A 17,258-nucleotide genomic window follows, 5' to 3' on the forward strand; every position below is an offset into this window, starting at 1 on the left:
TTCCTGCTCTTTTTCTTCTCTCCTTTCCTACAGAAGCAGCCCATGGTCATCACCCTTAGGACAGCAATGTTCAGCCTTGTGCACATTCCTGAGAGGCCCCAGGACAGCTCTGTGAAAGCCTGTGGAACCAATCCCTCAAGTGGAGGCTGTAGACATAAAAGCAGGTTGTCTGAACCTAACAGAAAACTCTGCTGCTGAATAAATTAACCGGGGACATGTCCCCAATTACCCTCTCCTTTTTTTTCTTAGCTTCCTTTCCAAATCTTCTCCACCAGCTATTACATAAAGACTACTGTCCTCTGTTTGTGTGGAAGAGCTGAAAAGGCGTAACAATTCCTCAAGTGCTGGAAAAAGAGGGCCCAGGCTCTGCAGCAGCCTTCACAAGATGTCTAGTTCAGAGCAGATTATCTGTGGAACTTCTCCCTTCAAGGAGCAGTTCTGAATCCAGCTTCTACAAAAAGTAATCAAACCAATGACAGTTGCTTTGGGGCAGCAGTTGGTATCCACCAATCTCAAAAGAGAAGCCTCAAAACTACATGTCAGAACAAGGCTCTTCTCTATACCTAGAAAGGACCAAGCAAATCACCACTGCTCAAAGTCACTGCAGGCCTGTACGTACCTCTTACCATTCTGTGCTTGCATTAAAGATGCCTACAAGAGACAAAACGGATTTTGCCATTTTTTTCTATCATTTCTATCATCTCTAAAAATAGGTACAAGAAAGTCAATGTCCTTCTTCAAGAGGAAAGTGATGGCAATACAGTTTAGACACTTGGATACCTTTATTTATTCTTCCCAAATTTTCTTGACAAATTGTCAAGGCATTTGCTAGAGGGCTCTCCTAGACTAAATGCTCTGAAAAGGCCACAGGGCACAATTTCTTTCCCAAATTGTCCAGGCTTTACAGTCACACACAAAAAAAAAAGCAACCCCAAAACCTTTCATACTTCAAAAAAAAATTATGTGAATACAAATCAGTATTATTCCACAGTAAGTCAGGTTTCACTTCCACTTGCCTGTGACAGAAATCTTACAGGGTAGATACAGTAACAGGAGGATCTTTCTTTTTTGGAAATTTTAACCATTTGATAATATTTCACTGATCATAGAGCAGCAAATATTAGCACTGCCAGCAATGATAAAATGTCACTTTTGTATGTTTCTTATTGAACAAATCAAGCACTTCGCTCAGTTTGCTATCATTGCTGAGCTATTATCACTGCAGACACGTAATGGCTCAGTAATAGTGATTTAGAAATCTCTCAAAGTACTCCTTTATTCATGTTATTATGTTTTAACACATAAGGAAAGCTTTCGAAGGAGCCTTCTGTTTTCCAGCAGCCCTAGAGCCACACCAGTAAGTAAACAAATAGGAAGTTACTGTTCTATTTCAAACTTAAAGGAAAGTACCCAGTAAGTTGTCTCCTCCAGGCCAGCAAGAACAGGAAAAGTAACTTCTTTCTAAACTAGCACAACTAACAAAATAATTTTATCATCTTGCACCATCATCTTTTTTTTGGCATTTCCATCCACAATAGAAGATAAAGCACGCATCAGGCCCCACCTCTCAGATAAGCAGAAAAATTAGCAGCTACACAAAAAAACAAGGGATAAATAAAACCGACATCATTTTTTCTGGTCATAACTATTCTCATTGCCTTCCTGTCTCTTGCTTTATGTTTGAGCTAGTTTTGGCACAGCAGGCTTGGGCACTGCATGGCATGAATAACAGACACCACACCCAGCGTCAAGACAGGACCCTGATATCCCAGCCTGGGAGCACTGCCTATAGGAGGCATTTCTGTGAGTGCAGCAGCAGCTAGAGAACCCTTGGAAGAAATCCACTGCAACAGTTGGAAAGTTGGCCAAGATTAACTGTTGCAGAAGCCATTAAGGACTGCTCTTTTAGGTTCACTTGCAGGAAACTAACGCTCCAAAGAAACAAAGGTCACAATCCTCTCCTTTAGCCCTGAGTTGGTGCTTCTTCCAAACCCTTCACTTTCCTGGTGCTCTTAAAATAACCCAGCCTAGGAGGAAGAACTGCAAACCTGAGACTTCAGATCCTGCTTTTGTACCCTTGCAGGATGGCTCCATCGTGTGACCAAAGAGGAACACTGCACCCACATAGGAATGCACTCAATACAACAAAGCCTGCTTTCTCAGCAGGTGGTCCTCTGCCAGTGACTTAATTTATTCTAGCTAAAAAAAAAACCCAGAGCAGTTCTTGGACAAAGACCTAAGATTAGCAAGTGAAACACAGCCTTGTGTTTTAACCCCTTTGTAACTTCTACATAAAAATGCTGCTTTGTGTTTCAGAGCTCTGCTGGATAGCCAGGAGGAGGGTTGTGGGGTAAGTAGCAGTTGCACTGAACGTTTAATTGTGGCAGGGTTTCAATTTTTCATTCATTGAAGCTCTGTGTCCTTCTAATAGTAGAAGCCTGTTTTTTCCACCATCCCCATGTAAGTCAGTTACACTTTTTAATTTCTATGTCAAGAAGTCAAAATTGATAAAATGTTAAAACTTAATGAAATAAAAGATTATAAAATCAAATCGTTTATCTCCTTTAAAGTGATGAACAAGATGTTATTTACTCTGTGGTTAGAAGCTTTAAAGCTATACGTGTGGCTTGCAACCATATGGCTACATCAGGGGAGCCCTGACACTTGCACACCAGAGCTGCTACCTCACTTCCTTCCTCCCCCGCTTCAAATCTAACTCCTTTGTTCACTGTTCTTTCCAGATGCTCTCCCAATACTCATAACCTTCCGTTGTTTTACTAGCATATTAACTGTCTTCACCCTGGAGCCCTCCTCCCTTTGGTTCCCATTTGGCTGCATCCAGCTCATTTCCCTTCTGGGATCTACCAGCACTTCAACATCACACAGCCTGGTGGGGCAGCAGTAATTGCCCTTCCCAACGCTGGCCCACAGCAGCTTTTCAGCTTTGAAATAGAATACAGAAATGGCTTCTCAGCAGTCCATATGGTGCTGTGCTTTGCAATTGTGGCTAGAGGAGAATTGGTAACATACCACTGTTGTGGCTGCTTCTGAAAAGCACTTGTACAGTATCAGAGCTCTATCCAAGCTCCTTGTTTAGGAAATGAGGAGGATCACCTCCAGTCCAATGGAGAAGTTCAGCCAGCACTGGAGGCTCCACATGGCAAAGATGAAGGTGGTGAGCAAGAACCAGTGTGAACTGCAGAGGTAGCAGCCCCAGGGCCAGGGCCAGGCACCATCCAGGAGCCACCCACAGGCCAGGGACCTGATGCCACATTCTAGACATGGTCCCAGAAGTGCCCTGCCAGGGCCACAGCCAGTGGGGAAGTGCAGGAGGAGCAGAAAGGGCTTTATGTAAGAGAGTGGCTGCCATGCCGTGCTCCTGCGCTGCCTGCCTGGAGGTCCAGATCCACCTGCCTCAGCTCCCCCACAGCCTTGCTCATCTCTCTTGTCTGTGCCATATGGAGTCTCCTGCCCCAGCCAAACTTCACCCTTTGAATCTTGCTATAAGGCAAATATACCCAGTAAAAGTGGATCTATGGATTTAAGCAGATAATCATGTGAGAGTATCAAGTTCTCACTACTAACTGTGTGCACACATGAAGATTGTTTTACCACTTAGGTAAAAGCCTGGATCTTTAATCTCTTAATTTGCAAGAAAATAAACTTCTGTAGTTGTGCTAATAAAAGAGACCTATTTTATAAAGCTTCCTATAGGCTCAAATGTGGTTAATGTACCACAGCTTATTAGCTACCATCAGCTGATTTGCAGTAAGTCCAAGGCTTGCTCTTAACCTAGAGTGAATGCACAGCACCAAGGCTCAGCTTAGACCCAAGAGAGCTTGGATAGGTCTTGGTACTTACCATTTGTCACAAGCTAAAAATGTACACTGACAGCAACCATAGCTCAGATGACTCTGTGTAATTGCTTAATGACAGTAAATCGACCAGGGCTCTAAGTAGTCAGTCTTTTTGATTATAATGAGATCACAGTATAATTCAGTTGGGAAGGAAATTCAATAGGTCAGACCTGATTGCCCAGGGCTAGACTAAACAGTAAAACCAATCAAGCAAAGAGATACAAATTTTCAATTTTTTTTTTACTGTATTTCCACAGTTTTACATAGTAGCCTACCACACAGCAGCCTAACATTCAAAATTTCTTCAGTAACAAAAATGCAAAATTACAGGGTACAAAAATAGGCACTTTAACTGCTTTAATTCTGCTTGCCAAGTAAGCAAGAGCAGGAGTTATAACCCTCACTGGCTTTTACACCAGACTATTGCTTCCACAGAAAAGCACCATGATGTGCAAAAGCCTGAAGCCTGATATCTGCTGCCAGGCTCCAGCGAGCTCCCCAGGGCACCCAGCCAGTTCAGCAGGGCAAGCACAGGTGCAGCAGCTCTGCTACTTGTGGCACACAGCAGGACCAGACCTAACAGCACATACTTCCTCCCTACTCCCCCACAGCCCATTATGGAGGTTGGCTGCACAAGAGAGAGATGCAATCTATTCTAGAGGACCCTCTTCAGATTTGATCTTACTAATTATCCCAAACCAAGGAGCACCTGAGGATTTTCTGAGCACTGCACTATCAATTCATAACCGATTGTGCAGCAGCAGGCAGGATTCATCATGCAGTATACTTTTCCTCCCCCTGTTTTTTTGCTTTGTGGTAGCGATTGTAATCATCATACAGATCCTTAAAGACCTCCCTTACACCTGCTGGTAGTGACACACTTAAGAACTTGATGTCCCGTTCGATGCAAAGGTCAAGGATGTGATATATCCCCTCTGTGAGATGTTTCTTCACAGCCGGGTGCAGTGTCACCTACGAGAAGAACAAAACTGCATTAAACGCTAAGACAAGAAGGCAAGAAAACACTCTTCCCACAGTCAGTACATACTTAATGCTGAAAACACGTTATCCAGTGCATCAGACCACCTGGAACAACTCACTAGATAAAATCCAAGATTTTGAGTTGTACAATATTTTCCTCATTTTTGCAAACACTTTTTGGAGAGCAAGAATGCCCCTTGCAATAAAATGCACACGAGTGCTACTGTACACATTCCTGCAGAGGCAAAAACATCCATCATTTTGGAATCATATGAAAACTCCTCAGCAAAAACAACTGTAACAAAAAAAAAACCTAAAATGCTTGCCCTGGATTACAAATTTCAGTAGATTCTGTACATCTCATATGAGCTGTATGCTAGTAATTTTCAGTTCCAAATGAGCACTTCCTTTGGGCTACTCTGTAATTTACACTAGGTCGTCAATGAACTTATCACTTAACAACTTGATATTTATCTAACAATTTGCATCTGAGAACTTAGATGTCTAAGCCTTAATAAAAGAAGCCTTCAAAAAGTTCAGGAGACTCTTATTTCCTTGATCTGTCTTAATATCAGGAAACCTTGCCTGAAGTCATGCAGGAAACTGAAGGAATACAAGGAGTTCCTCCTGAACTCTGCTCCTACCAGTGTAACCCCTGCTCAGCCCCACAAGCAGCAGAACTGCTACTACAACCAGGAGCACCAGTGCTGACTTTGGAGTCCTCTGGTGCTCCAAGATAACTGAAATTTATCCTTTGCTCACAAATCACTTGCTAAATACTTCATGGCCTGAGGTGGTGCTGGCCTCTGGCATAATCATATTAATTTTGCTGCAGAACCGTGTCTTATCTTTGCTGAATCCCAAAACGAACTTTATGCCTCCAGACCTAAGCCTCTGCACTCCAGGTCTAATGAAAATTACACAAAAAGCTGTCATTAACATTCAGACTTCCTTCTTCCTGAGGCAACTAATAAGCTTTCCACTAATGAAGTGCACTCCTAATCACTGTGACAGGCTCCTGCTCCTTCTGCCCTAAATGTAAAACAGCTAATATACTTTATTAGACCTGCTAACAGAGCTAGGAAAAAACGTACAGCAAGCATTAAAGCACATAAGCCTTTCTTTGGATCTCTGATCCTGAAGAGTTTGCATGTCCAAAAGCTTGTAATTTTTTCCCCTCTGTGCCAGTTGATCCATTAGCAGGTTTGTAATAGATGTTATTTGTCCCTGCACCATGCACTGAAGTAACAGAACAGTCGAGCATCACAACCCCTAGTGAATGCACTGGGCAGGCCTCTCCGTTCTTAGGGCAGAGAAATTACTGCAGAGAACGAAACCCCCAACTATTGGCAAGATGGATCAGATCTTCCACTTGGGATAAGCAGACACCTCAGAGCTGCAGTTAATGGAACTGCAACCTTTACATCGTAAATTAATCTGGAGCCATGCCTTACTTGAGCCATCCTTGCTTTGCAGCGCAGTTTCCTATAAACACCCTCCAATAACTCTATGGGAAGCAGAACCAAAGATTTAAACAGCTGACACTACTGCCTGGCACTTAATTATGCTTCTAAGTGTTTTATGGCCTATATAGTTAGCACAACCCATTTGTCAGGCATTACAGAGCTCTTGATGTGAGACATTAAAAACATGAAGAGGCATTTCACTACTGCTGAATTAAGCAACAGCTCACAGAAAACAAGGGAAAAGCACTGTCAACAGTATGAAAGCAACAAGGAGTCTTTCTGGATTATCACAAAATTATTCAAAAACATACTTTATTTCTTGGTGTAAGGCAGAAGTACTGAGGGAACTGTTACACAACTACTTTAGGAGTAAGTGACTGTTTAGGGCAGTAGCTTTCATCAGTTTTAGTTTTAAGACACTTAGAAGGGTTCCAGTAAGTGTGCAGATACCCATGTAAAGACTTAAATCTACTAACATGTTTTTCTCAGTTACCTTTGATGAACCCCCAGGGTCTTCGGATCACAGGCTGAAAGCCCCTGACCTGGACTCAGAACTCTGCAGAGCAACATGAAAGATGTGTATGTGCTCCCTTAAGATGGGCATGCTGAGGCCTCTCCTTCCTCTGATATCCATCAGTTCTCACCCATCTAATGAGCAAATCATCACCTACTTGTGATCTATCTATTCTCTCAGACAGAAAACACAGCATCTGGTGGCTCAGTACACCCATCCCCCCCCTTACACGCCCCAAGGTTCCATGCATACATTACTGGTCTGTGGGTTCAGTTATCATCCATCACCTTCCATTTCCCAGTGAAAGTGTTGCACAAAACTTTCCTAGAAGTCTCATGAGACTTTGAACTCCTACTAATGCTGAGGTAAGTGTCCTTTCAACTTTGAAAGGTCATTTGACAATTCAAATCTAGCTTTCTGGCTTACATTCTGTGATGAACAGATTTTAGAGTTCAGAGATAATTAAATAGAGCAGAAGCAGTCTTAAAAGTAATTTGCCCCTAGTATTTGCTGAACTATGTTTACTACGTAAAAAATAAGCAATTCATGAGGAACACTAAATAACATGGCTAAAAACTGACATATCCTATTGTTTTGTTCCCAAACCTAGGAAAAAAGTCAGGCAATTGAGAAGGCAGGTGAGTTTAAGTTCTGTAACCACCTGCACAGCTAGTTACACTGGTTACTCCATAATCCTACAGAAACATCAGAGAACCTGAAGACAAACACTAAAATTCCTTTCTGTATTTTAGCCCATACCCAGGCCAGAGCCACAAATAATCAATTTGCAGATACTTGCAACACAAGCAGCAATCAAACCCTGGTGAAATCTAAATCTATTAGGCTGAGCAGAATGACAATTTGAACTTAGATGTGGAGGAGAGAAGCTACTGACTTGGCTCTGGCATCTGTAGTAACAGGACTAGTTGTTTTCAGTAATGATCAGAATATCTTTGGTATGGCAGAATTACTGAAAAGCTAACAATTCTCTGGCTTGGCAACCTTTTTCACAGTCACTTACTCATTTAGACCAGATTACAAGATATTTTCTAGGAGAAACTTCCAGGAAATTCCCCATCCAGATGGGGTCCTAAACTGCTATCAGTCCTGGACAACTGAGACTAGCTGGGAGAAGAATCTAACTACCAGATGCAGAAAAGGCAACACCCAATGTGACAGAAAAGCAAAGCAATTTCATAGAAAGGCATTGCATTCTTTTGCCTCACAAAAAAAAAAAAAACAAACAACTGAAAAAAACCCAAGGCCAACATCTTTAGAAACTTTTCAGGAGCTGGAGAAGAAAGATCCTCAGGAATTTTTGCTCAAAATAACAGTCTGGACCAAACCTGTATCCCCATAAGGCCCAGCAACTTTTATAAAACATCACAGATTTACAAAGCTTAACACCTTTGTTAACTCTAAAGCCAGCACAATACCATGGCACATTCAAGGTGGATGAGAACGTTACCTTCTGCAATTCAGTCACATACTGAGCCACAATGAAAGCTGAAAACACAGTAAAGTCCTCCATTTCTGCAGCGATATGAGTATACATCCGTTCCACCAAGTGTGCACACTTCAGTATAACTTCAAACTCATCTGTGTTGCCTAAAAGAGAAACCAAGTTGCACCCTGGCATTTAAAGTTTATGAACACTAGGCTCCATACACACTTTACGCATCTCTTACAATGGCTATTTTGTAAAAGCACGTTGATTCCCACTCGACATGCACTGCAAGGCAAGAAATAATTGTTATAGATACTGAAGTGCTCATAGGTATAGATACCTATGTTCCCTTCCATGATTCAGTCCCAACTAGCAGTGTGGAGGAGAGAACAAGGAGACTGGGAAATTATATTCTTTATCTACAGAAAATCACAAGATCTTTTTTAGAAACAGTGTAGTAATAAAACTTTCTGATGAGATTTATTACATAGCAGCAGAAGCTACAGTACTGGAGATATTTATAGTTAGATGCAAAGTTCACCTGAGAAATTATCCTTTCAGTAGGCAGTGAATGAGAAGAACTAACACAAACAAGGGACAAAAGGGACACATTTGCCCACAGTTAAGATAACTCTGAATGTGAAATAAGCTGTAGGAAAGGTGGGACAAAAGCAGTTGCAGAATATGAAATCAACTTGTCTCAAAAAGCCACCACTATTAATGACAGTATTTGTGTCCTGACCAGCACACAGCATAGCAGGATTACTGTAATCACTATGAACATCTTTGACTTGGCTACTTTGACAATGCAAATTCTTTAACTTCCAGTAATGTATCTTTTTTTAATTTCTTCTTTTTGAGACATATAACTATACTAATTCCAAATCCTTAACCATACCAATGTATCATCTAATTCCAATTGATGCTTCAGATATATGCAATGTTCTGGCTTTATGCTTAGCAAAGAATGGTGACAATTCAGGTCTGTAGTAAACATAGTTCCAGACTCAAGAAGCTCCATTTAGTAGGATTGATTTGGGACTACGACTCAGGCATATCATCATGTATCACCAGAATTCACAGCCACTATGCTTTGATGTACATAGATTGATAGGAAGAGCAGAAATTTAGCACAGCAAGACTTACTGGTTCCTGTCTACTTGCCAGCCAGGGACTGAAGAATACCTTATTCACCTCAAGAAATGCTGATTGTATGTAGCTCCACAGGAGCCCCAGTTATTTTCATAAGCCCACAATTAGCACCTTTGTTAATTCTGAAGCCAGCACAATACTCAATTTTACAGGAAGGACAGATAGGGTAAATGGCTTCAATGCCACAACTAGGCTTTGAGGACTTTGCTTCTGGTGTCAGGCTGTCCTGTTCTCCCTCTTCTCTTCTAGAATATACAAAAATACAGCATGTATATACAGGGCAAAAGCGGAAAAGATATGGTACCTCTGTCTCCTTTCTGACGTCCTTCATGCATGACAGAAACAACCAGACGGTGGAAACTGTTCAGAAACGATGGTGCTGCTTTCAACAGCACCTGCAAAGACATGGAATAAAAACATCTGAGATCATTTAGTAAAGGGAGTGGAGAGGGCAGAGGTACACCACCCCACAGTGCCAGGGAAATCAGTTCCTGTGAAGGAAACTATATCGTTTATAGAGCTGTCAAGGGCAGAGACTTTTCATGCTGCATCCATATAGTACCTAGCATGTGAGAATCCTGGAGGAGGACTGTCCTGGCCATATTCAAAAACAAATAACAAGTAAATATCATGTTAGAGTTACTTCATCTCTCCAAAGCAGCATTTGATTCAGTACCCTAATGTTTAGGGGATTTGTTCTTGCTGGTAGAGAACCTGTGCAGGCAGACAACTTGACAGAACATGGGGTCCAGTAATACCACAGATCCCTGTGTAAAAACAGCCTGGATAGGCCATTTTCTACTACAGGGCTTTTGTAAGGGTAATTTAGCAAAGGGGACTGGCACATCTCTGCTTTCCCATGCTAGAAGCCTGACACGAAAATCAGAATGGTACAATGTTTGAAGGTCACCGACTTCTAACATGTCTAAGTCCTATTTTCAAAAGACTGCAGAATCTTGATCTTCAGTGAGAATTAGGTTCTAGAACCTGAGTCATTTCTGATTCTAGAAGTCAATCATAAAAAAGGGAAAGTTTTATTCTAATCTAGCATCAGATATTGATAAGCAATCTACTGTCAAAGACCAACAATGCAGGCATAAAACAAAGCAGGAGAGTTGAAATGATGTGAATTTTGAGAATCCTAGCTTTTTAAATGACAAGTGGTCCAAAGTTCTTTTATACTATCAGGACAAATTATTTCAAACCCACTTTTCAAAAAAAACCAACAACCTCTCATCACTGGCCTAAGTGTTGGTTCTTTCTACCTTCTTTTTCCTACTACCACCCCCTCACAGATATACCTTTGGATGACACTGAACAATAGAGAAGAGCACTTCATGGACTCCCACAAAGACAACTTGATAGTCTTCAGTCTTCAGACGATCCAGAGGGACTGTCAGGAGAATGCTGAATGCCAATGACACATGGTGTGGATTCAAGAGAACCCCTTCTCCTTGCCTTAGCAAAGCTGCTACAGTCTCTAGAATAGGTACAGCTATGGTGGAAATCAGTGACTGGTCTTGACAGGCCTCTTTGGTTTGCATCTGCAAGAAGACAGGAAACAAGTAAGAAGGCGTGCATTAGCCACCTACCACTAGCATTCCACACCAGTGGAACTAGACTGGTGTGAGCTGGACTGGCATGGAGACTCCTGCACTTTGGTCATTTTGGTGTATCTGTACCCTGGGCAAGGATGCATAAGATGCATTTCAAGCAAGCACTGCTATGAGTGTGGAATTAACTACTCCCCCATTTGCTGACAACCAGCACCTCTTTGCACCTCCTGACATGAATGCGCTGATGTAGTTCTCTCCCTTACAAATATGCAGACCAAGCAAATAAAGGCCAGAAAATGCATCCTCATGATTCCCTGGCATTGTAGAGCCAACACCTGACAAATTATGGTCTAGAGACACCTTCACCATAAGACAACAAAAATCTACCTCACCAGGTTTGTGATGAAGGTTGTAGTTTGTGACTAGGCTGTACAAATGAAGGACAGAAAACCTGGGTTTGGCTACTTTCAGTTAAGTTTCCCGTTCATAATTCAATTAATTTTAATTTTTTTTTTCAATACAAGCACTTTTTGCTTTTTGTTTTACTGCTGTTGACTTCAGCTGTGTCATGTGGCTGACAGTTACTTTCTCCTTTGGACAGAAGGAAGGGCAGGAAACTCAGACATTATTCTCTGCAGCCTAACAAGTTTCTCCCAAGCTCCAGATTACATGGAGCATTTCCAGAAAATTGCCAATAATCAGAAATCAATGACCTATGCACTGCACTCACAGGAGGAGATTTACTTGAGGAAGGAGGAGAGAAAGTGTCTAGACAAAACAGTGCAGGTGAATCTGGTATGGATTTGTCAGTTATACGCAGCTTTTTTGTTTCTGTGCCTGTTAGATGTAACCACTACAGACTCAAAGAAACAAAAGGGATAGGTAATGAAGTTACACTAAAGAGATACTTACTGCTAAAGCTGTGATTATCTGTGGGCTGGCAAACCAGAAAGCTTTCTCTTTTTCTCCACTTAATGGGCAGCTGAGCAACAATTTGGTTAGTGTAACAGCTGACAATACTTCCTGCAGAAAGAAGATTGATGATCAGTCACAGGTACATGATGCACTGCCTCCTTTCAAGTACAGAAGAGCTCTTTCAAGGGCAGTGGCAGTTTTGAGCATTACCAGAGCTTTGATACATGAAGTCCTCCCACCAACAGATCTCTCTGGAAACTGTGAAGTAAACGGCAGTTCAGCAAAATTCAGTATGTTGAGCAGCACTGGCCCAAATGTACTGCACGCTACATTTATTTTAGAACCAAATTACTGTACAAAAAGGCTTATATGATTTTTAATAAAGGAAAGCCTTCTCTTTCGACTGCCACTAGATAACAGAGGGAAACAGGGAATACAGAGACACCAGCACACTATACACTAAGAATGCTGCATTTGGCAACAGGGTTCTTTGTTTTTTATTTGCTGGCTTTTATGACAGACTGATTAAAGAAACATATTACAAGCTATACTCAGGTAGCAGAGATTATATGCATAGTACAGGGATTCCAGATATACCTACAAAAAGACATGTCAGCATGTTTGATGATGCAGCATATTTGTGTCTATTTCTGACAAGTAAGACAGAGCCAGATAAATCCCCGAGTTTAATCCAAGTTTCATTCTCAAATCACTGAGCTCTCTGTGGAGGCTAATGCTGGCATTTTTTGCCAGAAGTGTTTCATATGTTACCACTGCTGCTTAAGCTGTGTTGGAGAAAGGCATATTATTTAAAAAGGAAGTGAGTGGTAACCAGTTATTACATAGTAAAAGTCGTTACAGTGACAAATATCAAAAGCACAGGACCAGTTTTGGTCTTACCTAAAAATATCAGCATTTTTTAAAGTGCCTTTAATTTTGTTAAATTTCAGCATGCCCTGTAACATCACAGCTGTATGTTTGCTGTTGGCAATATATGGAATTAAGACTGCTGAGTCCTTTAACTGGACAGAAAGTTTTTTCCCATGATCTTTCCACCTCTCTCAATTTCTATCCAGAACACATCCCAGCACAGTTACCAAGCTCTTAACCACATAAATAAATTTCACCTGACCACTGAACATAAGGCAGGAAGAGAAAAAAACATCTATCATATGTCATTCAGCTAACAATTTGTTTTCAAAATACAGAAAATGGAAGGAAAAAGGTTATTCCTTACTTTAGCTTTCTGTTGCCAAACATTCTTCATTTCAAGCCCTTGGAGCACCAGCCTCATTATGGCATAAAACTCCTCAGCAGAGCAGTTTCCCAGCAGCTGGACAAGCACTTCTGTCAGCTCCACCTCCATACTTTGGATCACCTGCGTTGTGACTGCTGGACCTGCAGATTAAAAAGGCACAAGTATGTCTAAATCAATTCCCAAGACAGGGACTTCCAGAGGAAGAACAGGGTGACTCAAACCTTAAAACAGCTCTGTGGGTACCTTTTCAACAATCAAATGCAAACAGGGCCGCATGCTTTCCCTTTACCCATCCACCCAGCAGAAAGAATTGCTATTTTCAGGTATCTCCTACCCCAGGGTTCACAGAGCAGTCATCACACAAACAAAAAGCCCTCAGTAGTACAGCAATACTACAACAAAATGTGTTTAAAGGCCAAGGGAGTAGGCTAAACAAGCCACAAGGCTCTACTACAAATGTAAGCCAGAGAGCCATCACCAGTCACAAATGCATTATGCTGACAAATTTTAGGTCTCTGCTGATCATAATTCACACTTCTCCCCACTTACACAATTACTACTAAGTAGACAGTCCTGGGCTAGCTTATATTTTAACCTATTCTGAAGGATTGTTTCTTAGCTACAAGTCTCCACGGGATCTGTACAGTGCTGAAAGTCTTCTTCAACAGGAATCCATATTTTACTTTATTTAATACTGTACTTATTCACTAGAAATTCTTACAGTTTTTTGCAGTGATTAATTATGTCTCCTGGCTAAAGGACTTTACCAATCTCACACTAGTAAAGTGAAGCATAGGATGAGAGAGAGAAAAGTCAGCAAAAAACTTACAGCAACTGACACCTCGTCATGGTGCCTAGTTGTAGTGTGAAATCCCTGCTCGAAGTGCCCTTACGGAACCCTACAACACTGAAGGCTCAAGATGCAGGCCAGAAAAGAGGCAGACTAAGCCTCCATCTACACTTACATTCTAGCTCAAACTCAACTCTGCAAAGTCAAGATCAAATTTTCCATGGAGGGCTGTGCTGTTCTTAACTACTTGTTGTCAGCATAAACACTGAGATCATGACTGTAGTCCACTTGAGCAGCAGCCTCCAAAGGGGGGGTACACATGGCCCAAGGTGTGCACAAGACAACCCACTGGGGTGTGGGAATTACAACATTATAAATAAAATAGTGTTTATTTCATCTTTATCTCATGCTTTTTAAACTTTGGGGGGTGTGTGCTTTGTAATGTAGATAGTACACTGATAGAGTAGGACATGCACATAATTTACACATAAAACATACTGATAGGTGTGTGCACAATCCTAAATGTTTGGAGACCAATGCACCAGAGCATGTTAATAGTAAGTGCAACAACTTCCAGTTGTTTGGAGAAGCCAAAGAGAACAGTTATCTCTCTGCTGTGTTTAGTTCATCCCAGTTTCTAAACAAGATGACATAAATGAGCCACTAGGTCACAGTGCTGGCCAGAGAGGATTTTAATCTCATTTCTAGCCCTGGCTCTTTATTTAACAGGGATAAAGGGACTGATCTGCCAATCTCCCACAGACTTTATCAGAATTATGGGTGTTCAGCATCTTTAACAGTTAGGTGACATCTATGGTTTTATAACCTTACCTACCAGATGCAAAAATAGATGAGTATTTTACTGTAAGTTTCCCTGAGATCGTCAGATGAAACATACCAGATCTGATGTGCTGCACATCAGTTGCTTCAGTGGTGCCTTCTATACCAGCTGTAAGAGTAGAAGGACACTGCACCTTCAGTCCTACATCCAGAAGTATTAACACGTTCCAGTTACTGTCAAAATGCTCTATAGGGATGAGTAGCTGAGGACCTCAAATTTATGGAGATGTTTGCATCTTCCAGGAGAAGATCATTACTGAATCAGATGGTGGCTGTGGTCATAACCTTCCTGTTATGCATTTATAAAAGGACAGCTTACTGCTCTAACACAAGTAAATAGGTACAGATTTTTCAAAAAGCTGTAGGTTCTGTTAAATGGTTTTTAACTCGCTTCTGTTCTGCAAAAATAGCAAAGGAAGTGGAGAAAGAGAGTTTTCATACCAGCGAGAAGCTTTCTTACAGCAAAAACAACCGTGATTGCAGTTTCTTTTCCAGGATACAGCTCTGGCACTGAGCAGAAGACCGTTAGGAACTGCAGTGCAGACTGAAGGAACTGCAGATCACCTCCTGCGCAGGGCAGCTCCCTCAGGATCTGAGAGTAAAATTGCTGGTACAGCTTAACACGGGGTTGCTCCAAAAACCTGCTGCACTCCATCTGCCAGCCCTTCTTGACAGCATGGCTCAGGTCTGCTTTGAGAAGAGTGGTGACAGATGGTATGAACGCCACAGGCAAAGGCTGGTTTGGAGTGTTGCTCTGAAGACCGTGTTCAACAGCTCCAGCCATCTGCAGAACTACTGGCTCCAACAGAGCAGACAGTACCTCCACAGACTGCTGCTTCTTTTCTGGCAGCTGCTGAAGGTAGAGTGTGACGACATGACACAGCGTGGTGAATGCCATCAGCAGTACCTGCTCAGCTGCAGGATTACAGTTTCTGCAGCCTTTGCTTTTGGCTTCACCAACATCTGCCTTGTAGCTCATCAGGAAAGACATGAACTTTTCCAAGTTGAGCCTCACACTTTGCCTTCTTTCAATAATCATCTGAAGAAAGTTTTCCAAAAACGCTTCGACTTCCTGGAGATACTCTGACCAAACAGGAACAGTCAAAACATCAGTGAAGACTTCACTAGCTGTCAGCTGGGAACTCATGACAGTCTCAAGAACATCGCTGGCATGAAACACCTTAAAAATAGAGTTGGCATTCCTGCCTGCTTGCAGGCACCTCAGGAGGTGGAAGCAGGTACTTGAAAACTTCAGCAACAACAGCTTGCTGCAAGAGGCACTAGGCCTGGTATTGGCTAGCAGGGACAGCAGCACCAGAAAACACCGGGTACAATCAGAGGGAAGAAGACTGTCTAGTTTCAGAAGGGAAGCAATTTCTAGCACACCTAAGCAGCTTTCTAGCTGACTTTCTTCCAGGATGACAGGGCAGCCATTTTTTGCTAACAATACTACATATTGGGCAACTTTCTCCAGCGTTTTCCAAGACAAGCTGGGCTCATTCTTCAGCAGTTTGTTTTCTGATGGTGCTTCCAACGGGTCAGCGGGTTTGCAAGGAGCCAGGATTTCTTCATGCCAAGGGATACCACCTGCAGTCAGCTGTTGAAGTGGCAGATCTACTGCATCCTTAGCAGCAGAGGGCAGCACTCTAGTGAATTGATGAATGAGACGAGTCAGAAAAGCACAATGCAGGACCTTCATTTCCGGGAGAAAGGAGCTGTGGATAAAACCAAGAGATATCTTTCCAATGCTGATGAAAGGCTCCTGGTCTGCAGAGGCTTCCTGAGTTTTGGCCAATGCTAATGTCTCTAGAAGGACATTTGCAATGTATTCTACATCTTTCAGGGAAATATACGGCAACAGGATAGTCAGGTTGGAGATGACAAGGTGCCAGTGGGCCGTGGGGTAGGTGGGATCACTTATTGCACCGATATCTCCATCCCACGGTTCAGATTCTCGCTGGCTCATGTTGGATCTCCCAGACTCCAGGATGAAAGCTGCAGCCTGCTGCAAGGCCTGTGGGTCAGCTTCAGTCTGCATCAAAATCATCTTCATATTCTGAAGTGTGAGCAGTTCTAAGCAATATTTACTAGTGGAGGCAAAACTATTTGCCAGCTCCATGACTCTCTCCCAGCACTGCTCCTCCACACCAGGGAGGAAAGCTGAAATGCCTCTGTGCCTTGCAGCAGTTGTAGTAACAGCACCAGCAACTTCAGCTGCTGGAGACACATATTTACTGCAGCTGAAACCAAACAAAGTGTCTACCTCAATCCAAGTGTAAACAAGGAGGAGAGCAGAGTCACTGGCCTTTCTTAGCCAAAGGTCTGACTTCTCTTCCTTTCTTCTAGGAGCCTGCAACAGCTCCATCAGTGGCTGAATTATTCCCTTCTGCATATTTGCCAGCAGACTCTGAGTGCGAAGGACCACAGGGGAAGGAGTGACATCATCTAGGCTCCTCATGTTGAACAGAAAAGCATGTAGCAT

At 42.2% G+C, this 17,258-nt stretch overlaps 1 protein-coding gene across 1 annotated transcript in view; it reads right to left on the bottom strand.

Moving 5' to 3' along the window:
- Positions 1-4,569: 4,569 nt before the first annotated feature.
- URB2 (URB2 ribosome biogenesis 2 homolog (S. cerevisiae)) overlaps positions 4,570-17,258 on the bottom strand; it is a gene marked incomplete at its 5' end in the record, with an annotated part of 17,211 nt that continues 4,522 nt past the window's right edge. Inside the window, 7 exons of the mRNA XM_010004544.1 lie at positions 4,570-4,829; positions 8,287-8,426; positions 9,722-9,812; positions 10,719-10,961; positions 11,886-11,996; positions 13,126-13,286; positions 15,218-17,252. Coding sequence (XP_010002846.1) covers positions 4,632-4,829; positions 8,287-8,426; positions 9,722-9,812; positions 10,719-10,961; positions 11,886-11,996; positions 13,126-13,286; positions 15,218-17,252 — 2,979 coding nt within the window. The remainder of the gene's footprint in view (positions 4,830-8,286; positions 8,427-9,721; positions 9,813-10,718; positions 10,962-11,885; positions 11,997-13,125; positions 13,287-15,217; positions 17,253-17,258) is intronic.

This window comes from Chaetura pelagica, unplaced genomic scaffold (assembly GCF_000747805.2).
Source record: "Chaetura pelagica isolate M959 unplaced genomic scaffold, ChaPel_1.0 scaffold9, whole genome shotgun sequence".
Lineage (NCBI taxonomy): Eukaryota > Metazoa > Chordata > Aves > Apodiformes > Apodidae > Chaetura > Chaetura pelagica.